Source organism: Lycium ferocissimum, chromosome 6, assembly GCF_029784015.1.
Source record: "Lycium ferocissimum isolate CSIRO_LF1 chromosome 6, AGI_CSIRO_Lferr_CH_V1, whole genome shotgun sequence".
Classification (NCBI taxonomy): Eukaryota; Viridiplantae; Streptophyta; class Magnoliopsida; order Solanales; family Solanaceae; genus Lycium; species Lycium ferocissimum.
In genome coordinates, this window is record NC_081347.1 from 1848933 (window position 1) to 1874496 (window position 25564).

Consider the following 25564-nt stretch of genomic DNA (forward strand, 5'->3'; position numbering starts at 1 on the left):
TATTTTTGATGTTCTAAACAGTTTGTATGTATTTAAGTAGATAGGATCCCAACTTGTAATTGGCTTTACTTTTGAGGGGAACTACACAGTTCTATGTAGTATACCTGATAATTTCTATATAACTGTTTCCATGCTCAAAAAAATTTGTTCGTACTTCTCTGTTATTCCTTGTCGCTAAATATTGCCATTGTTAAAGTAGTCCCATTTGAATTCATAGGACTACTAGAAAACGAATAGAAAGAAATTTGTTTTCCTAAATTATCAAAGAATAATAGAACAATCTGGGGGGAAAGATGGAGCTTTGATTAATAATTAGATGTTAATATTATATACACTTTGAGCATCATGTATCCATTACAAATTGTATCACAGTTAGCTTAACATACTACCAATTGTGGATTCCTTTGTTCTTGAAGGTGTGAATCTGATGAGCATCGGCTGGAAGTGATTGATACAAGCAAAGCGTTCTGAAGATCCGCAGCTACACCTCTTCTGAGGAGTGATATGATGTAGTTCATGAATAGTGCATCACAAGGTAATGTGATCGGGCCATCACTCGGAAGTCCAAACTCTTCTTCAGACGTGTGCAAAAGTTGTCTGATTACCTCGTGTTGAAGATAAGACAAAGGAACCACAAATCGCTTTTGATCAGTTGTATACACCACAAAATTCCCTTTACTAACAAAAGAAGATGATGTGCTGCAACTCTCTGTATCATGGAAATTGGATCTTGGAAAAGAGATTCTGTTCTTCTGCTTGGCTGCCAACTTCTGCCATTTCCTTGCCATTTTGATGAGTTTCTTAACACTGATCATATTCATCTCTTTGGGATATTTGAAAGAAAAAATTTAATGATCTTTTAGAAGGTTTGAATAAGTGCTATCTGCTTGATGGTTAAAATGGCTCATGGAGGCAACTTATTTATAGCTGAGCCTAGAGAGTGAATTTTAATTGTAGCTGAGGCTACTAATCTCAGTTGCCAACCTGAGATAAGTAGGCAGGCAGAATCATGTGCTTTGTCTAGTATGGGACCTTAAGAATTGTGGACATGGCTGGTTGTCTAGTTTTAGGAATTTATTCAATTTTCTGTCACCATATCTTTAACCAAGTAATCCAGGACTAAGTCATCAACTTCATCCATTCTTGTGGCTTCTATTCGTGAGGCTGTCTTTTGACAATGACAGAGTAGGCAAAACCATGTGAAACTTTGCCATTGTCTCTCACTAGTTGGTATGAAACTTACTGTTAAACTTATATACTCGGACACAAATGATTTTGAGTAAAATACCTAACCAGATTCAGAAAAACTTCCATTTTCTGTGCTAAATAATTCTTGTTCTTTATTTTCCTTCACCATTTAGAGTTAACAAATATCCCTTGAGACAATGGGTATCAAAGTGACTCCATTTATTTAGGCTAGTCGAATCCTAAGGAGGCCTTTAACATCTGGAGGTGTTCCAAAAGGGCATTGTGCAGTATATGTAGGAGAGAGCTAGAAGAAGTGATTTAGTGGTGCCAATATCATACTTAATCCATCCTATATTTCAAAAGTTGCTCACTCAAGCTGAAGAAGAGTTCGGTTTTGATCATCCAATGGGTGGTCTCACAATACCTTGCAAAGAGGATGTATTCATCGATCTCACTTCCTGCTTTAGGAGATCATGAGTAGGATCATGGTGCAAATTCTTCTGCCCATGAGATTTTGTAAAGCAATAGGATTAGAAATGAAAAAGAAGAGATTGTAGAGAGGGAACTTTCATTGTGTAGTTGAGAACCACAAGAACCTTGGAGGAACCACCACCCCCCCCCCCTCCCCACAGCCCAATCATGTCAATGTATGACTGACAGAAGTTGTATTTCTAATTAATCAATCTTAGTCTTATTTGCAAAGACAATTCCCTTATTACAGTCTTGCTGCTGAACAAGTATTTAAGCAGCTGCATGCCTATAGCTGCACTAGTATGAAGAAGAGTAGTGCACTAGAGAATGTCATTCAACGTAAAAAGAATAATTCGAACCAAAAAGAAAAAATAAACAAGATCTTTTGTATGAGCATCTCATTCAGAATCAGCTAAAGTTTTCTGGAAGGTCCACAGATATAGGCCACCCGACATTCATAACTAGATTTTCAATGCTAGTCATTTTAACTGTTGTAGTCATCCAGGGCTATATATACAAGTACATCAAGCAGAAAATTATAGCCTCTTCTACATTCTTTCTAATCAAACAGGTAAATGGACTTAAAGTTGTGAAAGAAATGTGTAAAGAAGCAGGAGATACACACTATATAAGGATCATCATTGATTATTCGATTTGTCCTTGAAAGAATCGTGTTACTCGCGTATAACAAGAGAAAAGGATTACAGATAAACTGCACAATTATATGACTATATGATGATTATCCTTTCTATCTATACAAATCTTGTCCTAAATTCAGTATATCATGTCCATGCCAAGTTGAGAATCACAAGGCACTAGTGCAGTAGCCCCATAATGACCAAAGACAAAGCTGTTTTCTGCTCTTGGTGGTGCAAGTGAATTACAGCAGGCCTCACACACAAACAATGGTGGGACAGCCTCAGAGTCCTCGATGCCACAGCAGCGAGTATGCTGCCATATCTCACATATATCACAGGAAATCATCCTTTCACCGTCATCATCCCGGGCCCCACACCTGCAGTTCACCTTCCAGTTATCAGACCCTCCTTCATTCTTCAACTCACTGTCCAAATCCAACCCAAAACCCCTCACCCAAAGTTCTGACCCTGACTCAACAATCCCAAATAGCACTTCATTATCCTCCAAATGTTCCATCCCTACAATGTCTGTCACCATCAAATTGTCCATAATGCAGTAAGTATCCCTCATTGCAGACTCCACCGCTATCTTAAGATCACCAATCGTTGAATGTAGCGGAACTTCAACTACTTCGCCAGGGGGATGTCCCTTTGTAAGTAAATCTTCCAGGCCAATACAACTTGGCAAAATGCAACAAATGAACCTCAACAAGCTGTCATCCGGATCATCCCTAAACGGCCATTCCTTCACAAATTGCTTACTATCCAAAACTGTCCTCACAGCAAAGTTCATCACATCAGATTGCCCGAAGCTCAAAAGCAGATTATTATACAAGCATAAAACATCAGTGTGCACATCTGTTCCAGGATTAACATCATAGTCCTGGCACCTTGACATGTTGCCATATTCCTGCAAACAAAAGGAACGTCGATGTTGAGACAACTCACAGCAAGGAAACAACTAATTTTATTTAGATAAACAAAATTCAGATCTTGTTGAGTTACATAAAAAGTCTCATATCGGGTGTACAAGAGCATCCAAAGGGGTTATAAAAGTTTTTTACTGGTCGAATGTTCAGATTCATATTGCTCATTTAGTTGACTGTATTGTAATCTTTCTTGATTAAATCAGTAGATTTAGGGTAAAAGTGTATCCCTTAGGTACTGTACATGCGCCTTTTGATGCATACGGTTCAAAATATTTGTGAATCAATGTATGTCACCTTCATCAAGGAGGAGGAATTCATGGGTAGCTTTTCTTGTTCAGGCTGATCACAATTTCGAAGTTCCTGAATCGTGTACTCCAAAACCCTCGTGGCTCGGTTCACTGCACGACGAACTACATAGCCTCCAACAATCACATTATTCATTGATTTCAGTACATAATCAATCAACCCTGTATCACCAATGTGGAGACGAGCAGCATCCCGAGCTTCTTGCCTGCTCATCCCACAACTCCCAAATCTGTTTGTTGCTTCTCTCTTTTCTCTCAACGCATCAACAATCACATCAGCAGTAAACTCAAGTCTTCTCACTGGCCATCTACTGTCGAGAGACGCTGCAACATTCGAAAATTTTATGTACCTCACTGATTTTTCAGACTTGTTTAGTGCAGCATTTCTCAAAGAACGGGCTCGTACAACAGGAGCAACATTTGGCTGCTTCTCCTTAACTGAATTGCATGACTTGACAGCTAGCATGAACCTGAAGAGGTCGCGGATCGTGATCAAAGGAGTGTTGCTTAAACCTCTATAGGAAACAATCATTTGCTTCATAACATTGGATCTGCTGGTGTATCTGAAATCATCAATCACTTGATCGAGTTCAACTGAGCTGAGCATTTCTATAGCTTTTTCATAGTTATGTTCCATTATCCCAAAGCTTCCGTGGCTAAATTTGTAACCCCACCGGCCAAACCATGTATGCCCATAAGCAACCCCATATAACAAACGCAAATCCATCAAATGCTTCTTGGATACATCTTCAACAGTGATTTTCCTATTTAAAAGAAAACAGATGAAAATATTGCAAGAACTTAACTTATACAAACAGAAACTGATTTCTTGAAATTAAAGAGAATTGGTCATTACCGAGCTCGGAAGTTAGTGCAAATGCGATCCCACAGGTCCATAACTTCACGGCCAGAGAGAAATTGTGATCCACCCTCAATTCCATTAACGCAAATCAAATGCCCAAATCCATTAGAATGAATCAAACCATGCAAAATATGAGTTTGATCATCAAAAACACCATCATCAAGATGCTTGTTCCATTCAGAATCAGCGGGTATAATCAAATGATACTTCTTCTTTGACACAAAATGATGACTCCAACCTGAAAACACAAATTTCTCAAATTCCTTAAACCCAATATACTCCAAAATTCAAAAATAAAAAAAAAGAACCAAAAAAAAAAAAAAAAAATATATATATATATATATACCCAAAACCCATTAATCCCAAAACTCAACAGAAAAAAATACCCAAAACCCAAATTCAAAAATCAACAAAATGACCCCAAAATTCAAGTTCAAAATATCAAAAGAACACGAAATTCCCAAGAACTCAAAAAAAACTCAACAAATTCCCAAACCCAAAATTTCTTATGCACTAAAAATGTAGACCAAATTGGCATTTCTTAAACCCATAAAACCCCAAAATTCAAGAACTGATAAAACTCAACAAAATCCCAAAAACCAAATTCAAAAAGCTATAAAACAACCAAAAGGGTGTCCAAATTTAACACTTACCAGCAAATCTACAATGATCACACACACATTTCTAACAGAACTCTTTACATTTTCTTCAATGGTGTAAAGAATAATCACAATGCAACTAAGATTTCTCAAATTCCTAAAACCCCTTAAACCCCAAATTCAAGAACTCAAAAAAACAACAAAATTACCAAAAGGTTGTCCAAATTTAACACTTACCAGCACAATTTCTTCAATGATGTAAATATGAATTACATTACCTATGTTCTTATGAACCAGAAATGTTGACCCATAAACCCCAAAACTCAACAAAAAAAAAAAAAAAAATCCAAATTCAAGAATCAGTAAAACAAAAAAAAAGGGGTCCAAATTTAACGCTTACCAGCACATCTACAATGATCACAAAAAGTTCGAACCGAGCTCTTGACATTCTCTTCAATGGTATAAAGTGGAAAAACAATACCTCTATTCTTATGCACTAAAAATGTAGACCAAATGGACATTCCTTCAACTGTATACTCTTCAAGTTCAGCACATTCTTGAAGAAATAACCGAATATTATCACGAAATGTACCCATTGATGTAATTGGATATCCTGGATCAAGAAAATTTTGAAAACTATAGAAATTTGATCTTCTTTTCTTCTTCTTGTAAGCTTCAAGAATCTCTAAACCCATTTTTTTTAGCTGAAAAAAGAATTGAGAGTTAATATTTTTTTTTTTTTTAACAGTTTTGGAAAGTTGTAAGTTTGTTTGTTGAAGAAGAAGCTTGTTTGTGTAGCTTTAAACGGTTGAGTTTTCAGTTTTGGCGCTAGAGATTGTGAAATGACGGGAGTGTCCTTGGGTTTGTAGGAATTTAAAATTTGAATTGGGAAATGGACGGTTGTGATGAGGGGTGAAAGGTGTTTGTGGCCGTTGATTTATTTTTCAGTTAAACTGTTTGACTTGAGAAGTGGCGACTAGAAAGAGATTTTAAAATACTTCTGCTTACGTGGATTGAAGGGGAAAGAGATATTACTTGGTTTTTTTTTCTTTTGTCTGTTATTAATATTATTTTCTAATTTTCTTTTTCTGTTTTAGTTTCCATCTGTCCAATAATTATATGACTCTATTCGGAATATTGATTCAAATGAGGTAGGGTCCATTTTTGGGGGAAGCGCTCCCTACCGATATTTTTTATCTTTTGGAACCCGAAATTGCTGTGATTTATAGTATTTTTACCCATTCTTCGACTTTCTAATTGCTTGTTAACAATTTATGTGGTATCATGAATTTTGAGATTCAAACGAGACTTTCTTTGACCGTAATTTTTTTATAAATCTTGTAAATAATTTGGATTATTAATTATTGTGACTTATAGTATTTTTTACGTAGTTTTCAAATGTGTAAATTTCAAAAAACTGAAAGATTTCATGCCCGAATTTGCGGTCTAAATTAAATTGTTTGACTTTTCAAATTCGAACTGTGCCATATAAATTGAGACAGATGGAGTTTAATAGTAGACCTCACTAGAGAAACTCAAGAAAATCTAAAACTCAAAAACGAAAATAAATTAATTTTTGAGGTATATGTTACTTCTAATTTGGCTTTAATACCATGTAGTTATTTTCATTTTGTTTAATATATTGCAGGTTATATATCGAAAAAAATTAAAATTACATATAGTTTGATTTTTTTATTTATGTACATATATTAATTTTTGAATCTTGAAACAAAAGAATATTAACATCACTAGAGAAACTCAAGAAAATCTGATTCCCATCAACAACATTATTTTTCATATTAATCTTTTATTTTTTTGTCACACTAACACAATAATGAATTAGTATAATTTAGCAGATTAGTTGTAAGTTTGTTGAAGAAGAAGCTTGTTTGTATAGCTTTTAAACGGTTTAGTTTCTTTTTTGGCTCTAGTGATTGTGATATGACGGGAGTGCCCTTGGGTTTGTAGGATTTAAAATTTGAATTGGGAAATGGACGGTGGAGATGAGAGATGAAAGGTGTTTGTGGCCGTTGATTTATTTTTCAGTTAAAAGGTTTGACTTGAGACGTGGCAACTAGAAACAGATTGTAAGTCTTCTGCTTACGTGGATTAAAAGGGAAAAGGGAAATTACTTTTTTTATTTATTTATTTGTTTCCCATTTTCCCCAAAATTTGGTATTACTTAAGTTCTATACATTAAGATGTAAAATATATTTACACAATCAAGTCACTAATTAGGTAATTATATGTAATTTATTGATAGATAATTAATAGTGCTCTGGCAAAAAATCTATATATATTATTAAAAACAGGATAGTTTTAGGACAAAAAGCGGTTACATTAGTTATCAGTTTTTGTTTTTGAATTTAAAGAAAATTAAAATATAAAAAAATTAGAACCCATGTTTCAACATCTTAACACGTTTGGAGCCGTTGCATAATTGCAACATTGCAATAAAACTAGAAATTTAGAAACCACCAACTAATGTGGAAACAAAAAAAAAACCACCAACTAATCCCCACTTCCCTCATTTCTTCCTCATTATCACGCTTAAATAAAGGACGTTTGGAGGCTGGAGCAATGCATATAAATAAAAAATAATTAAATATCTATATTTTTAAAATCTAAATTTAACTCTGGAAAATGAAATCCCCAATATATAGTCAAGTAACTTCCACGTTTTGCTCCTAACTTATTGCAATAATATTTATGCGTGAATTTAAATTTGCAAAATGAAATCCCTAAGATATAGCCAAGTAACTTCCATGTTTTGCTCCTAGCTTATAGCAGTGATATTTATCCGCAAATATATGTATTATGGAGAATAATATGCTACTAAGTTAATTTACTCATATTTTTTAAATTAATCACCAATAAAAATAATGCAATTTGTGATAACTGCCAAGGAATAGCTTTCCTTAAACATGCAGCCTCCCCTCTTTCTTCACATACTCATGTTAAAGTCTTTAGTAACCGACACTCTTTCTTCATACTCATGTTAAAGTCTTTAGTAACCGACACTGTATTCATCCTTCGATCCATACTCAAATTCAATCTTTATTAATCTTGCATTGCCGAACTTGAAGGATGATAGTGATTGGCTTCTATGATGCGACTATTACATGCCATTACATAGTTGTTTCAATTCATAAGTCATCATTTACAAAATAAAGAATGTTGAATTGTGCAACACAAGGTAGTCTTGAATTTTTATTTTGTGCATGAGAGCAAAATGTGATTACGAATAGAATTTTTAGGTCTTTGTTTCCAAAATTTTCAGGGAGAAGCATTGTTGGTTGATGTCATGATTCTTGGTGATTGCTCCTTCAACATATGTAATTTTAAGAGCATCATGCTTTTGGATGGAGTATATACAAGTCTAATTTAAGCATTTTGTTAAATCTGTGATTTTTATGCTATTTCCTCAGGCAAGTTTCTATGCACCAAATATCCACCCATGTATATGTAGCACATTAACCATCCAAAACCATGCATGGTGATGTGCACTTACGGGACAGCGAGGTAGCGGTAAGTATCTTTATGGATGTGGGCTCGAAGAACATGAGTAAACTCTATTATTACTCCTTTTCTTTTTTGTTACCCATGGTGTTGATAGATATCCAAAGTCATTTTCTTGATATGCATGCATACCCATCATCTTCTATCCGATTTAATTGTTCTTTAATATTACAAGGCCAGTATTAAATTTTCTTATCCTTTAACATTTGAATGAAATGTAATATATGATTTTTACTAACAAAGTAATAATTTGGAATTTATTACAAGCAAATTTTGAATAATTGAAAGATAAAGTTTTTGAAGCTAAATATTTAAAAGATATAGATATTATGAATAAGAACAACTAGATAATCCCATGGAATAACAAACACGAGTTTCTTTTTATTAAAAAAATAATTGATTTGTTTCTAAAACAATCGTTTTCTGAAGAAACTTTTGAAAACGAAAAAGATAGCTAATGAATCAGTATAGGGCAAAAAACAAACAATGGTGGGGACCTTTGATTATTACAAAGTAACCAAAAACTTCTCTATTTATATACTTTATACTAATTCAAAAATACAATTGGATCAAAATATGAGATTGTTTTGATTAAAATCTAAAATACTAAATAAGAGAAATTAAGATATCAATAAAGGAAAACATTTTGAAGAGGAGAATACATATAGTACGAAGGTATTGATATTTTTCACAAAAGAACTTATTTTTTTCATATAAGAGAAAACATTTTGGAGAATAGATTTTGCTTTTAGTAAGAAATAATGTTGTTATTTAACAAAAAATAGTTTTCCCAAAAGTTTTTTTGAAAAGTATTTTTGAGAAAATACACTTAAAAGTACTTTTTAAAAGCTTTATAAAAACAATTCAGTAGTTCGCTTTTAAATTATATAAAACACAAATTCTGATATCAATTACTTTTTTTGAAAAGTATTTTCAAAATAACAGAAGAACTAAATTTCCAAACATACTATAAGAACACATGATTCCCAAATTGAAGAAAAAAACCAAGTCATCAACGAAGAGAAAGGGATTGTCGCTCTTGCAAAGTTTTTGAATTCTTTTAATTAATTTGTCACATCACCAAAATCGATATAGTTTCTAACTACATTATGTGAAATAAAATATTGAAGATCTTATTTGAACAATGAAAATTTTTGGTTGATTGATATTATGAAATTTTTTTGATTGATTAAATTTTAAAAATTAGTGAAATCTATTATTCGGACTAAAAGTACATTTTAAAAATACTCAAAAATTACACGATAATGATATTTAAAAATAAATAACTCAATAACTTAAGATGTGTGTTATTATATGGTTTAAAACAAATAAAATCAATTGTCACGTGTCCAAAAAGAACTTAAGGTAGGTTTGCGTTACATACTTAATATTTTAAAACATACGAGCAATAATTTTAAGCATATAAAAAATTATCAAAAAGCAAGGTAAATTATGTGGTCACACTTAAAAAGTTGTTAACCATATAGATTAAATAAACGAAATGTTGATTTTTGTTGTTCACTTTGTTAGATTACCAAATGAATCCATGGAACACCAATTTGTTCAATGTGAATTTACAAAGTGGGCATGGCTCGACTGTTGGTATGACTTCGCAAACAGAATATAGGAGCTGTGAATTGATAGCAGTAGTTGCAATGTTCCATTAGTTGTGTTTGGATTTATAAGAAAAACTTTAGAATTTTGAAAAGAAGAGTAAAAATTGGACTGTGTATAGCAAAAGAGATAGTTTATGTTTGTTATGTTCGAGTCACAACTTAAGAACTCAAATACAAAGACTTAGGTTCTAAAAGATGTTACAATACGTGGTTTTCTAATATTTTCTTGGTGCTCCACTTAAATGATTGAAATTTTGATGGCCTTGATATGGATTTGTAACTATTTCAACAATGATTAATACAAAGGCAAGAATATTAAGTTTCATGATAAGCTATGAAATATTTATGTAATCTATATGAAGTTAGCTATAGTTAAGATGCATTTTCAAAAGTCAAACAACTTATTTCTTTTTTTCATTTTTTACTTTTTTTTTTCGGACCTAAAATATGATAAGCTAATCAAAACTCAAACTTTAATGTAACATTACTACATAATGAATAATGCAATAACTATGAATTTTGAACAAAATAATGAAACAATAAAAATATTCAGGGTTAAAATATAAAATATAAGAAATTTGAATTTGAGATAAAATACTAACTCTACTATAAATAATAATTATTAAGTCAAAAATAACGGTACATTTTATAACGATCACTTCATCAACTACTTTAAGCATAATTGAACACCAAAAAGTTATTAAGTTGATGCTCTAGATGTTTTATCAATAAAGATAGAAATGCTACTATCTTTTATAGAAAACCAAAAATGTTGAAGGGAAGAAAAGAATAAGCAAAAATTTAAAAAATACATGTAAACAATAAATAGAGATTTTTTTTTTTATAATTTAATCTGAGAGATTATTAAACATATGTTCTCTTAATTATAGTATGTTTTTATCTGTTTTGAATCATGTTCTATATATGTTCAAGTTATTTGTATCAAAAACTATATATCGTATTTACATGTGAATAGAAATAGAAAGAACCTGGACAATATACTCTTGAGATTTCTATTATCTCTCTCCATTCTTTTTTTCTTTTTCTTTAAACATGGGTTATCGTAACGCGGACGCAAAGATACTTACAGGTAATTAAAACAAAAATAATGAAGTATATGCACGTCTTTTCAAATTTAGCTTTAATAAAACTGCGTGGCTATTATAATGGTCGTTTTTGTTATCCCTATTATAAGTTGGATATTTAGTAGTATCTAGTTACTGTGTGGACTACCCTTTTTTCTTTTGGTTCCAAAATTTATGCGCCATTATAACTAGAAATTAATAAAATTTCTTCATCCAATGTCACATATTTAAATACTTAAAGTACATCCATAAAGAAACCGAATTAAAACGTTAATTATATATGTTGTGAAAGAATATATATATCACATATGTCTCTAATTATTGTCTAAGGGTTTGTAAAGGGTTTTGTAGTGTTTATGAATAACTCCGTTCATTACTATAAAGCTTTGTGTTTTGAAGCTTAAGTTGATTTAACATGGTAACAAAATTGGATTTTAATAAGCTTCTTTGCATAATTGTTTATCTTTATATATTCTTTCACTTCTGCTATTTTTTACGTTTTTAAAAAGATATGACTTCTAGCTAGTATTTATTAAAACTTTAGTGAGATTTCATGAAAGCAACGTTGTTTCGCTCTATGATTTCAATTTTTTAATCTTTCCAACTCCTTTTGTTTTTTACAGTTCACGACATAAAGATTGCTACTAAAGTATTTTGTTTATTTAAGGATTAATCTAATTAGAAGCTGCCAAGACATGAAAAGCCTCAATAATTGAATAACATTAGTATCCAATCAGAATAGATTTAGTTACCTAAATTCGGTAAAAAGATTGATATATCCCTATATTGACGCAAGACATTGCACTAACTCCGACTATGTGAAACAATTTTAAAAAAAGGTTCTTACACTTTGGCTCCACTATAATAAAGTTATTAACATTGATTAAACAGAGGCAAAACCAAGACTTGACTTCTAGATTTTAGAATAACCAATTCAAGCGCTAATAATTGGATTTTAAATTTAATAAAATTATATATATTTAAAGAATTTCTTAACAAAATTACACTGTTTTGATCTAGTTGTAAGAGAATAATTTTAGATTATTTATTACCTAGTTATACAAATCTGATACTATTAATTTAAGAGGAGAAAGATAGACGATATACACATTATACATCAAGTTTCGTACCATGTACTATTAACCTTCAGAGATTTTTCAATTATCAAAAAATAGCAAATTCTTGAGACACAAGGGGTCAATTAAAGGCGGCTAGATTTTTTAAAAAAAAAAATTCATGCAAAAAGAAAAGAAAAAAATGACAAAATGACTAGACATTCTACTTGGGTGCCAAGAAAATGTAATGTTATCTCAAGATCACAGCTCCCGCCATTTTTTAACTATATATTCAGCACCTTAATTCCTCTATATTAATTCCAAGAATCACTTGCATTTGTCTCACTTTCTAATTTCTTCACACATAACCATCTTGCATTTCTTGTCTACAACCATGAATTTGCAACAAGCTGCAGCTATTTTATCTTTAATACGAATTTTGGGCTATGGTCTAAACACCTTTTTCAATGTTTTATGTGATGATACTGAAAGCTCCAAACATAAAGATGAAAAGGAGAATGATGAAGCAATTGATGGTAATGTGGCAGCTCAAAAACATTTCAGGCAAGTTCAACATTTTCGAGGTGCTTAGTATTAAGTAATTAAGCGTTTGGTCGTGATTTGGTTGAAGTACGACCAAAAAAAAAGTATTCAAAGTTGAAATTGAAAAAAGGTATTTTAAGATCTGCTTATTCGAGCACAAGTGTAGAAGGTATTTGATTTAAGTTAAGTTATATTGTAGGATTCCCTCAAGGGACAAAAAGATTATGTACTTCATTTTCTTTTACTATTTGATCTATCTTTTTTGTGGAGAACCTAATTACAGATGAAAGTATTATATGAGTCATTCATGGTTTATGATTAAAGAGTAAAAGGAGAGGGGGGGGGGGGGGGGTGGAAGGCCTCCATTTTCATGGAACTATTAGAATTGGATCATTTTGTATGAAGAGAAGCTTATGTATAAATAAGGATTGGTGAAACAAGGAGAAGAATGTTCACTAAGGTAATAAGATAATTATGTTATCTAGTAAATTTTTACACTTAGATCGTGAAAGTTTAGACTTCATGAATTGTTTGTGGAGTTTGAAACACTAAAAAAATTTCGAACTCTAACAAGTAATGTGTGCTGGAGTGATCACTTACGGTTATTTTTGTCCAAATTATTAGTTTTACAATAAGAACTAGCTACATTTCAATTGCATTTGAACAATGGTTAAACTTCAATTCCGGCTCAAAAACTAGTCATCCTACTGAATGTTTATCTATTTTTAACCTATTTGAATTGATTCATTTTATATCAGAGTAGTCTATATTATTAACAAGGACCGGTGAAACAAGAAAAGAATGAATCACTAAGGTATTAGAATAAAGGGGATTATGTTATCCACTTGCTTATCCTATAGTTCCACTGAATCATAAATGTAATTAATTTATATCAAACATGAGATAATTTTATGTTGTAGGAACAAAATTAAGTAATTCGCAGCTCTCACAGCAAATGACATTTCAGAAATTTTAAGACTTTGTAAAATTACAAATGGCTAAAGGGAAAAGGCGCTACAATATGAAATATTCGACGTCATTACTCCGTTAGCCTTGTTTCTTAATTCTTCATGGAAGGCAACAAGAGAGCTACTCTTCACCATCTTCGTTCTCGTTCAACCAAACCATCAGCTATGATATTACCAGTTTGTTGGATTAAGCAGCCTAAAGACACTCTTAACTTGATGCGACATTATCCGTTTTGAGCCACACGTTCACATTTTTATCATAGCTCAACCACATGGCATGTATTGCCCGTTGCCCAATAGGCCTCACGAATTTGTCCTTGGGCTACATCATCATTGAGCCCAAAAGCGTGCGTATCATGTGAATTTGTGTTATCAGTGGCGGATCCAGGATTACCAGACCGGGTGCTCGCTCGTGAATATAATGTTAATGTAGATCACATAGTATAAGTGCACAATTACTTAAACGTGATAATTTAAAGTGTAATGAGAAAATTATGATTAATATTATCATTATATAAAAAAATAAAAATAAATAAAAAAACTTTTCACTTTTTGAAAAAAAAAAAAAAAAAAGTGAATTAACTTGAAGGATTTCTTAGCCAAATTGCCAAAATCTCCCAAGAAAAATAAGAGAAGTGATTGGACAGTGATTTTTTTCTCCTTCTATGTTCACAAGAAATTATATAGATGTTAAAGGAATTTATAAACTAAAAGTAATCAAAGATAGTCAAAAAAGAAGAACCGAACTTTATAATGGAAAAAAGGAGGAAAATAATCGTCACACCTGGGATCGAGCCCTCAACTTAGGGCAAAGATGCGCCCTTCAATTGCCCATTCGACCAAAGCATCCAATAGGCTTTTTATTCACTGAGTGCTATCGCATTAATATATCTCTATTTTGAGCAGTTTCTATATATATATATATATATATATATATATATATATATATATATATATATATTTTACGTCGAGGTTAATGGATGCTCGAGCACCGTTAAACGCATGGGGGTCCGCCCCGTGTGTTATGTGAATTTGTGTTATGCCTTATAAAGTTTCTCATTTTCATTTCTCATTCTGATATAAGATTCGCTTAAGATGTCATGTACACTCCTTCGCAAGCTTGTCAATCCGGACCGCCCCTAACTCCATCATGAGCATCACTATTTTTTTATTTTTTTTTCCAAAAGACATATCTTACTCTTTTTTTCAACTTCTATGTTAGATTTCATTCAAGCCAACACACGTCACCCCCTTTTGTTTGACAGAATCACAGAAACAGTCTAATTCTACTATCTCATTCACTGATAAACCATCTTTCTATAATACATGGTTTAAGAGGAGCATGTACCTGATCCACGAAAACAAGATTTTAAATTCTGCCAAACAAGAAATACAAAAATTGGATCAACTTTGCAACTAATATAAATCTGAGATTCTCAAAGAAGCACAAATAATTTTCCACTAATATAAATTTATTGTGAGCCATATGTTGAGTAGCTCCACTGTCTAATATCCAAGAACAGCTGTCAATATTAATAAAGCAGGCATAAGAGTTGAAGAATTTAGTTATACCAGCAAAACTCATATTTACAAAAGCTTCAGTAATATTCTCAAGCTGCTGGTCAGGTTTGTATTGTTGAAGAAGTTGCAGAAGTTGTGTGACATTTTCCTGACTCAATGACTAAATTACTTTGTTACATGCCATTTCTGTTTCTTCATTAGATCCAAAAACATTATTGACTTAAGCTGCTGCCTGGAATTTTCTTGATCTTGTAAATTTAAAATCAGAAGGAAATCCATGAAGCCTATAACATTTATCAATACTATGTCCTGGTTTCTTACAATAACCACAAATCAGGTTATTCTTTCTAGAGTCAAAAGTTGGTTTCTGCACTTTATAGTCATTAAATCTCCTTCCTCCTTGTTGATTAGTTGTAGTAAATGATGCTTCACCAGGATAAGTGGTGTAGCATGAATCTCCCTTTGTTTTTCATCTTGTACTACCAGTGAATAAGCTTGTCCAATAGAAGGTAAAGGAGAAGACAACAGAATATTGCTTCTCACTCTTATGAACGCATCATTTAGACTCATCAAAAATTGTAATAACCTTTCATCTTGATGTGTGTGTGTCCTTTTTTCTTCAAGACCACAAACACATGTGCACACACAAGCAGAAAAAGTATTTAAAGCATCCAACTCATCCCATAAACTTTTCATTTTTGTAAAATAAGTTGAAACACTTGTATTTCCTTGAGTTACAACATTTAAATTCTTTTGAAGTTGAAATAGTTTTGCACCATTTGCCTAACCAAATCTTTCTTCCAAGTCTCCACACAAATCTTTGGCACTGATTGAGTACAACACACTCTCAGCTATCTCTTTAGAAAGAGAGTTCAGTAGCCATGGACAAAGAGATTTCATGTCATTACACCGGATCAAGCCTTCATAAGGACAGGATCAAAGGTAGGAACATCCAAGGATCCATTAGTAAATCCCAGATTGTTCTTGGCTGAAATAGCAATAATGACTCCTCTCTTCCAGCCACCATAACCTCTTCCATCAAAAAATCCATCAAAAACAAAAGAAACAAGACTCACCCTGGATAATTTGAGGAGTCAAGATAAAAAGGATGGCTGAAATCAACAACATTAGTTGCGGTCGATCCAACGAGAAATACAAGAAGATCACCAATCAAAGTGGTTTCTGCCACTATACCTGTATTTTGTGCCGAAGTAGATATTGTAAATATGATAAAGCAAGTAAATATGCAAGATAAACCAAAAAAAAAAAAAAGGAGATGATCGGAAAAGAGCTAATCCCCGCTTTCCGATACCATCTTTGAAATAAAAAAGATATAGAAAATTTTTCGTTTTGATTGAATTGAGTGATAGTGTTGTACATTGTATCCTAATTTATACAAGTGAAAAGGAATCTAATCGTAACAAAATCTATCATATATCTATTTCCTATTTGCTATTCTATAACAAACTAGTAGAAATTACAATATTGGATATGTACAAAATATCTACAAGAAATGAAAATCTGGAGGCTTGTCATAATGGGCCATAGTTTTTCTTTATTCCTGTGGCCCAGCATAGTCTTCACATTCTCGCCCAATAAGGAAAATATGGTGATGCAAAATTGGCCCAATAAGCCCAATACCCAAAAATAGACTTAACAATTAGAATCAGCTAGAATCTCCATTCATCTGTATTCTCGAACTAGTTGACTAAGCAATCTCCATTGACCAAAACTCTATCTTCTTCAACCTTGGTGTTGCTTGAAAATTATGGCGATAGAGTTCCAACAGTATTTGAAAGATCCGCTTATCCAAGCGCAAGTGTAGAAGGTATTTGATTTGAGTTAAGGGGATTCCCTCAAGGGAAAAAAAAAGATTACGTACTTCCTTTTCTTGTACTATTTTGATCTTTTTTTTTTTCTGGGTATAGAGAACCTAATTAGAGATGAAAGTATTAAATGAGTCATTCCTGGTTTATGATTAAAGTAGCCTCCATTTTATGGACCTTTTAAAATTGGCTCATTTTGTATGAGAGAAGCTTATGTATAAATAAGGATTGCTCAGACAAGGAAAAGAATGTTCGCCAAGGTAATATTAAAGGTAATTATGTAATCCAATAAATTTTTACACTTGAGACTTCTTTCTTAGTTCTTACTCCGTTACACACTAGATATTCAACGACATTCCTATATCATCAGTTTGTTGGATTAAGGGATAATTTTTAACTTGGTGCGACATTCTCCGCTTTGTTTATACGCGGACAGTTTTATCATAACTCAACCATATGGCATGTATTGCCTATTTTTGCCCGACATGCCTCACGAATTTGTCCCTTGAGCTACACCACCATTGAGCACAAAAGCACGCATATCATGTGAATTTGTGTTATATCTTGTAAAACTCCTCATTTTCATCTCTCATTCCGAGGTAAGATACACTTAAAATGTCATGCGCATTTCTTTTGTACAACTAAAAACTTGTTAGTCCTCCTCTTTGACCTGCACTCGCCATGGGCATCACAGTTTTTTCCGAAAAAACATATCTAAACATTCAAGAGTATTTCAACACCTTAAAACGTATCTTTTTTTCGAACTCCGAAAGTGAGATTTTTGTTCATCCCAACCTTCCTCACCCCTTTTGTTTGAACAGAACCAGAGTATAATTCTAATATCTCATTCAGTCATAAACAGGGGCGCAACTACAACCTAGTAAGGGTGTTTAGGAGAACACTTTTCGGAAAATTATCTTTGTGTATAGGTAAATGCTACTCTGTATGAGTATATATATCATTTTGAAACCCCTTGAAACAAGTAGGCGAGGTAGTCCAGCGGCGCAGGGTGTTCAAGAAAAATCATGGAGCAGATGGGCGCGGAGGTTCGATCCAGCGACTGTGCGCGCTGTTATATTTATTTTTAACCTTTTTAAAGGAGCAACACTAATCCAACCTCACCTATCAATTTTGTGCTATAATAATTAATAAATCTGTTATTTTGAATAAGTCAAAACTAATTTGAATAATTCAAAAGTAATATTACTTACTAAAATAATCCTTAATTAAAGGCCTAAAATGTAAAAATCTCTAAAAAAAAACTAAACGCAGTAGCCAGTAGGGGTGTGCATAGTTCGGGCCAACCCGAAATCCGAACTTTTTGAATTTGTGATTTGGATTTTTGGATTGCGGATTTTATTTTTAAAATTTATGTATTTTGAATTGGATATGGATTTAGTACTATGGATATTTGGATATCCGAAAAACCGAAATTTTTATACTTTATATTCTACTCTACTCATATTATATGTGCCCAATAGGTCAATGATACTAATAAATCCAATTTCGAAAGGTCTAATAGATTAATACCTACGAGCTACGACCCTACCCATTATAGTAATAAGTCCAAATGTAGAATTTTCTACTAAATCAAATAAAATATAGTGTTTTTCTTACATTTGGATACAATCTTATAATTCTTTTATCTTGCATTGCCTAGAATGCTTTTTGCATGGCAAGTGCCACTGTGCAAGGTGATCGAACTAGCTCAAGTTTTCAAGAAATTCTTTTCTTTCCTTTGTTCTTACTATTACAAAGCAATTAAGATCTAGATTTTCCTCTGTGGAACTCACACTTTAAAATATTCTTGTGTTGAAGTAGAGCAAGATATACTTTTGAATTTATGCTGAAAGTATCTTAACTGCATTGATTTTAGTTCTAATTTGGTTTCAAATTATGCTGAGACGTATAACTTGATAACTAGAGCACATAAATTTCGCTACAAGTAGGCGTCTTAAAGGCTCAAAAGTCAAATTCGAAAATCCGAAATATCAAACCGATTAATCCAAAACAAAACTTAAAAGATCGATCCAATCGAGCTTATTTGGATTGTAATTTCTTCAATCCGAAAATCGAAAATCAAGGCGAAATTTTTTATATCGATCCCCGCGGCCGAACGCCCCCCAGTTGAGTTCCCAACCAATTTGTCTTTGACTTTCTTTTTCTTTTCATTAATTTTTTTTTAATTTAAAATTATTTTTTTAATTGAAAGTTAACGAATAAATCCTAAAAATTCTCAATAACTCTGCTACAATCGAAAGCAAAAGGCTCCAAAAAGAAATTAAAAAAGGAAAAACCTGATTATGCTCTCCATTATTCGTGTCTTGCTGCTATCGTTGTCATCGCCAGGTGTTCATCCGAACACCCTCGGCAAAAAATTACAGTGTATATACAAGATAGATTTTCTGTGTTTATGTACATATATTAATTTTTGAACACCCTAATCAAATGCAAAAAGTTAGCTCAAGTGGTCCATGATGTACAAAATTATCTCTAGTGTTTTAGGTTCGATTCTCATCGATAACACTATTTTTAATATTTAGCTTTTGTTGTTTTTTTCGAATCCCCTGAGTGAAAATCCCGGATCCGCCTGGCCGGGGAAAATTTGAAGCCTAAAAGTGTTTTAAAAAAATAAAATAAAAAAAAATTACTTATGCGATGCTTGAACACCCTTCGTGAAATTCCTGACTCCGCCACTGCTCATAAACCATCTCTCTATAATGCATGGTTTAAAAGAGTACCATGTACCTGATCCACAATAACAAGATTTTAATTCTGCCAAACAAGAAACAGAAAATTGGATCAATTTCACACCTAATATAAACATGAGATTCTCAAAGAAGCGGTAATAATTATCCCCTGTTGTGAGTTTATAAGGACTTGGCCAGGTAGAGAATTAACGCTGCGACTCACAACACAATGTTGAAATAAACCTGTGCACAAAAGCTGCCCCGGACACCACCACACAGAATAATGATATTGAACAATACCACCACAGTATCAATTCCTGTGTATGTAAAATTCCACAGATCATTCGTGAGCAGGCACTAAACGTAAAAATCCTTAGCAGGTGATAGAAAATGTTGCTATAGAACTGATAAAAACATCCATCTAGAAATGGTCAAGATGTTCCCAGACAGATATTTGCAAAGCAAAACACACTGTTATACTACTATATCGACATTCCTTTCTATCTATGTGATTCTTACTTGCAAAACATTTCAGCCAAAGCCCAAAGGTCTTGATCTGATTAAATCTATGTAATCTGGTACTTGAGTTTATCGTAGATTACTTCTGCTTCAGGTGATGCACACACAAAATTTGATACCTCAGCGAATATTTTTAATCTTGTCTCAAGAGGTTCATCATCTAGATAACATGTATCGATTAGCATTCTCACCAACACCGGGGATGTGGCCAACAAAAGCTTGATAAGCTGCATCTCAGGCTTTTTTCCTCCAAAGCAATCTAGCATAACTTCCCTGAGGTGATTAAATGTCACGTCCGAGAAATGTTCGAGTTCAAGGAATTCTAGAATACGATCATCATCTTCAGCTTCACTGTAAACCTAAGAAAGATAAGAAGTCAACTCTCAGATTATTGAGGATCTAAGAAGTATGAAAAGAGCCGTTAAATTAGAAAGATCAAAGCACTAAGAACCTGTACTTGAGATATTCTAAATATGGGAAGCTTCTTATCAAGCAAAGAGCATATGAGAATTTATATGAGTCCATCAGATAAATATGAGACAGGTAAAATCGCTTGACACTAAGATCAAAGGGAAGCCTTGTTGGTGCTTCATATCCTTCTTCAGCAAAGATCTAGGAAAAATTTACCAAAATTCAATATGAGTCAGCCTGAAAGAAAATTCCATCCGCTTAAGTGCATAACAATGAAGTCATGAAGAAAAATCTACCATGATATTAAAGAAATTTAAGGCGAGGTGCTCGAGAGAAAAACAAGACACGAAAACCTTTGCAAAATCAAGATTCTCTGCCTTCATTTCGTAACCTGCCAGAGATACTTTTACCAGGAGAGGGACATTCTTCAGACAGATAGAACTTATTGCCAGTGAAATTGAACGATCTCAGCATGGGGGCCTTAATTTCAATTGTGTGTAACATTTCTGGGATATTCAGCACCAACTGCTCAAGTAACGGGCAATTGGATATTAAACTTTCCAGCAATTCAGGAGAAATTGTGACTCTACATAACACCAGGCTAATTAACTTATCAAATCCTTGAAAGGCCGATGGATGATGTATTGAGCAATTCTGAAGATTTAGATGCCTCAGCTGCGAACATGTGAAAAGTGAAGAAGGCAATTTGTATAGATTATGCCATGGAAATTGAAGAACAAGATATTGAATGTCATTTCTAGAGAGGAAAAATATGAAGTTGTCAATCGTAGGACAACTTTTTTTTAGAAAAGCCATGTTTAGGGTAAACTTAGTAATGGGTCCTTCATGAACGGACAAAAGCTGGTAGATATTCTTTGTAAATTTAACAGTAGGGTTTAGTGAATCCTTTTCTGTTTTCCAAAGAGATGAATCAAGCATCAACTTTGTAAGCCTACACCAGTGATACCTCCATTTCTTCGATAAAATGCTTGTCCTCACAGCATCTTTACAAGGCAAACACATCAGAATGACATCCATTACATTATCCGGAAGGTTGCTAAGGACTTCAGAAGGTAAACTTCGACAACGCTTTTTTCTCTTAGGAGGCATCATATACCAATAATCACCAAGAACCTGTAGAGAACAAGCAATAATTTGCCTTGAGATAATCATATCAAATGGTCAAGATAACAGCTTGGGTATTTATGTGAAGATTCTTCAAGATACACCAAACATTAGAAGAAGAAAAAACACTTGACATACCCATACTGATCATGTACCAGTAAAGAAATCCATGTAACATAGCATAATATCCATTACTTGCATTCTCACAGCAAGAACACCTACCATTAACGGTGTGTTTGGTTTGGAGTTTCCAATTTTCTCATGTTTGGTTGGTGAAAATTTTTTAAAAATGAGGAAAATGGCTTCCCTAACGGAAGTAGGGAAAACAAATTCCATAAGTGGCAATCCATGCTAATTGTCTAATACTCACCCTCCAACTCACCCCACTGCCCCTAGCCCCCATGCCAACCTCTCAATAGCGTTTGGCTAGATTATATGCAAAAACCAGACAATAACTTAATATAAGACACCCGCTTATTTTCCTGGAAAACATTTTTCGCAGAAAACATTTTCCGTCATAGCAAACACACCCTAAGATGTAGCCTTTAAAAAAAAACAAGAATCAACTATCTGTTTACTTCTTCTTCTAAGCTTATCAACCATCCTAGCTAACAATAAGGAGAAAAATAATATTTGGGTACTTTTACCTCACAAAAATAAGCTTAAGAAGCTGTTTCACTAGATTTTGAACATCAAATTAGTAATTATACTATTAAAGTTTGTGAAACCTAAAAAGACCTCTGTAACTTCAGCATAACACCAATTAAAAGTAGAGAAGTAGTTTTGAAGCTTACCAATATTTTGGAGTCTTCAACTCTTTAGGTTCAGAGGAATGGGGGAAAGAGAGAAGTGAAAAACAGTGTCTCTAGTTATACATCTGTATTTTCTTAATAACAGGGTGTTCATGCAGGTTTGCGCCACTGCCAGCACAGATATGGTTACTTCATCTAACAAAAAAAAAAAAAAAACTGTTGTAGTGTTTTATCTCCACTTAATGAAATATTTTTTTATGTCTACTTACAAAGTACTCATAAAAGAAGAAATGTCCCGACTAAGATTTTTCTATATTATTTTTGCAGATCTGATATGTTATTTATACTGATATTCTGTGGATAAAATAAGTAATGTTTGAATTACAGAGTAAATCTCATAGTACAAAAAAAACGTCACATTGTAATATTGGAATTTATAATTTATTGATTATTAGTAATATTTTTTCTTTGATTTATTTTTATAAAAAGGGGTAATAACAATAACTTTGGTATATTTAGTCTGAAACGTAAAAAAAATATAAAAAATGTTTTTTATTTTTTACTTTTGGTTTAGTGTAAGTTTTTCCTAAAGAAACATTTTGTAAAGATCAATAATGATATTAGCATATTAGACAATTTATTATGAAAACATCTAGTATTATAATCGATAATAATATTATCTATGTAGTCACTGGAGCAAGAGAATATGAACTTACCTTTGAGATAGTTGTAATGATTACAAACTTATGTGTACTTGACGGAGAGTAGACAATTTCTCTATTTTAATAAAAATGGCTTTTGATAACCCGGTACTAGAAATAGTTTCTTCATAAAATGTATTTTTCTAAAAAGTAAAAAAAAAAAATTCGTCATACCAAACACAAAATTGATGCATGAAAGTCGATGTATATATGCTTTATGCTCAATTTCAGTTGTCGATACTAATACCATCAAGGTCTATGCTTGGTCCACAAACTCATGAGTAGAAACTTTTTCAGGCTATTTGCTGATCAGAGTTGGCTAACTATTAGATGGTTGTAAGTATAGTTTAAACAGGACAAGGGCTTTCAAACACATCATAAGCTAAATCGATGATTTTTTTTTAATTTTTTTTTTTAATCAAAGTAGAGAACCGACATACCCCACATAACATTGAAAATAAACCAACATACTATAGATTCATATAGAAGTCTCATTACATAGATCATTCAAGAACAGGAATGAAATTTAAGCCCTTAGCATTGTAATGATGATAAACAAGCTTTCAGAATTGAGGCAAAAAAAAATAAAAAATTACAGACATACAATTACTGCATTGTGACACTTTTCTAATCTAGCTCACATGTATTACTTAACCTTTACTTGAGTTTACCTTGTATTGGGAATAAAGAGACCCACAAAATAATATTCACGTTATTAGTGATAAGCGAACACTAATTTATGGTTAAATTAGCAAGAATAAAATGCGGCAATAATGACGCCAAGATTTTACGTGGAAACCCTTGAATAAGGGAAAAACCGTGCCAAGGAAGGCGATATCACTATAGAAAGGAATTTCTGGCTGTGTATTAACGAGTATAAATACTCCTAAGACCACTACACCCACAAAAGAAAAACACTCTTTTGATTTTTCCCACCTTACTACAATATCACTCACACTCTATTTTTCTTCACAGACTATTTTCTCACACAGTCTATGGTATACCTCACTTTGCTCTCCTCGGATGTATTGTACGAGATTTTGGTGTGTCTAGCAAATGATTTTGGTGTGTCTTCAAATGATAGAAGACTTCCCTATTGATAGGGATGAAATGAACCTATTGATGTCATTAGTGACTCAAGCAAGCACTGACAATTTGCCGAAATACAAGGAAGATGTTTTCTTCCTTAAAACAAGGAAATGTTTTCTTCCTTGTTTCTTCCTTAAAATGAGGGAGATGTTTCCTTCCTCAAATTATGGGATGGACCCGACAAATCTCCCACTCCCGGTCCCATACACACGAAGGAGGGTACAGGCACTTTTAATTTGAGTGCGTCTTAGACAAGTTCTTTGCACAATTCGAACTTGTCTCTCGGTACCACCTTGGTCAGCATATCTGCAGGATTTTCATTCGTGTGAATCTTCTTGACTTGGAACAATTCGCTTTCCAATTGCTCACGAATCCAATGATATCTAACATCGATGTGTTTTGTTCTCGCATGGTACATGGAGTTCTTGCTCAAGTCTATTGCACTCACGTCTGACAATAGACAACATACTCCATTCTTTGCGATGATCAGTTCTTGAAGGAATCTCTTGAGCCATATGCGTCTCTTTGCCGGCTTGATGTATGATATACTCCGCTTGTTGTAGACGATTGCAACACCTTACCTGCAGCCATTTCATGATATAGCTCCCCTGAAAAAGTAAACAAATATCCGGTAGTGGATTTTTGTTTTATCGAGGTCTGCCCCGTATCGAGGTATAGCCCCAAAAGTGGATTTGATCCTCGAAACACAAGCATTCATCGAGCGTCCTCTTAGATACAGTATCCACTTCTGACTTCCCAATCTTTCTTTCCACGGATTTTAGAAATCTGCTAACAACACCCCATTTATGAGCAATATACGGTCGGTGCATACCATTAAATACATTAAACTTAAAATGATTGAGGAATAAGGAATCTTGGCCATTCTTTCTTTTTCCTCTGTTGTTGTAGGACACGTCTTTTTTTGCAATTTAGGATGACCGGGAAGAGGTGTGCTAACCTTCTTAGCATTCTTCATGTTGAGCGCTCCGATTACACGTTCTATGTACTTTTAAAACAAATAAAGCTTCTTTTCATCTCTTGAACGAGTAATATTCATGCCCAAAATCTGCTTAGCATGACCCAGTCTTTCGTAACAAAAGACTTATTCAACTGTTTCTTCAACTCTTGATCCACGGAAGCATTCTTGCCTAC

The 25564-nt window shown here is 33.1% G+C and overlaps 2 protein-coding genes and 1 pseudogene across 2 annotated transcripts; all 3 read right to left on the reverse strand.

The window, feature by feature from the left end:
- Positions 1 to 252: 252 nt before the first annotated feature.
- On the reverse strand, positions 253 to 934 carry LOC132060540 (auxin-responsive protein SAUR68-like). The gene has a single exon (XM_059453554.1). The coding sequence runs from the start codon at positions 819 to 821 to the stop codon at positions 378 to 380; it is 444 nt and encodes a 147-aa protein (XP_059309537.1). The 5' UTR covers positions 822 to 934; the 3' UTR covers positions 253 to 377.
- Positions 935 to 1599: 665 nt separating this feature from the next.
- Positions 1600 to 5692, reverse strand: LOC132058856 (PHD finger protein MALE MEIOCYTE DEATH 1). The gene is made up of 4 exons (XM_059451226.1): positions 5393 to 5692; positions 4388 to 4631; positions 3521 to 4295; positions 1600 to 3180 (listed from the first exon to the last, which is right to left on the reverse strand). Exons 1-4 carry the CDS (start codon positions 5685 to 5687, stop codon positions 2434 to 2436), a joined length of 2061 nt encoding a protein of 686 aa, XP_059307209.1. The 5' UTR covers positions 5688 to 5692; the 3' UTR covers positions 1600 to 2433.
- A 14671-nt stretch (positions 5693 to 20363) lies between these two features.
- LOC132058865 (F-box/FBD/LRR-repeat protein At1g13570-like) lies at positions 20364 to 21872 on the reverse strand (annotated as a pseudogene).
- Positions 21873 to 25564: the final 3692 nt, after the last annotated feature.

Coding starts and splice junctions, on each gene's coding strand:
- LOC132060540 (XM_059453554.1), bottom strand. CDS start 821: ATGAATATGATCAGTGTTAAGAAACTCATCAAAATGGCAAGGAAATGG.
- LOC132058856 (XM_059451226.1), bottom strand. CDS start 5,687: ATGGGTTTAGAGATTCTTGAAGCTTACAAGAAGAAGAAAAGAAGATCA. Junction 4,296..4,387: donor TGCACTAACTTCCGAGCTCG/GTAATGACCAAT, acceptor TCTTTTAAATAG/GAAAATCACTGTTGAAGATG. Junction 3,181..3,520: donor ATTCCTCCTCCTTGATGAAG/GTGACATACATT, acceptor TCAAGGTGCCAG/GACTATGATGTTAATCCTGG.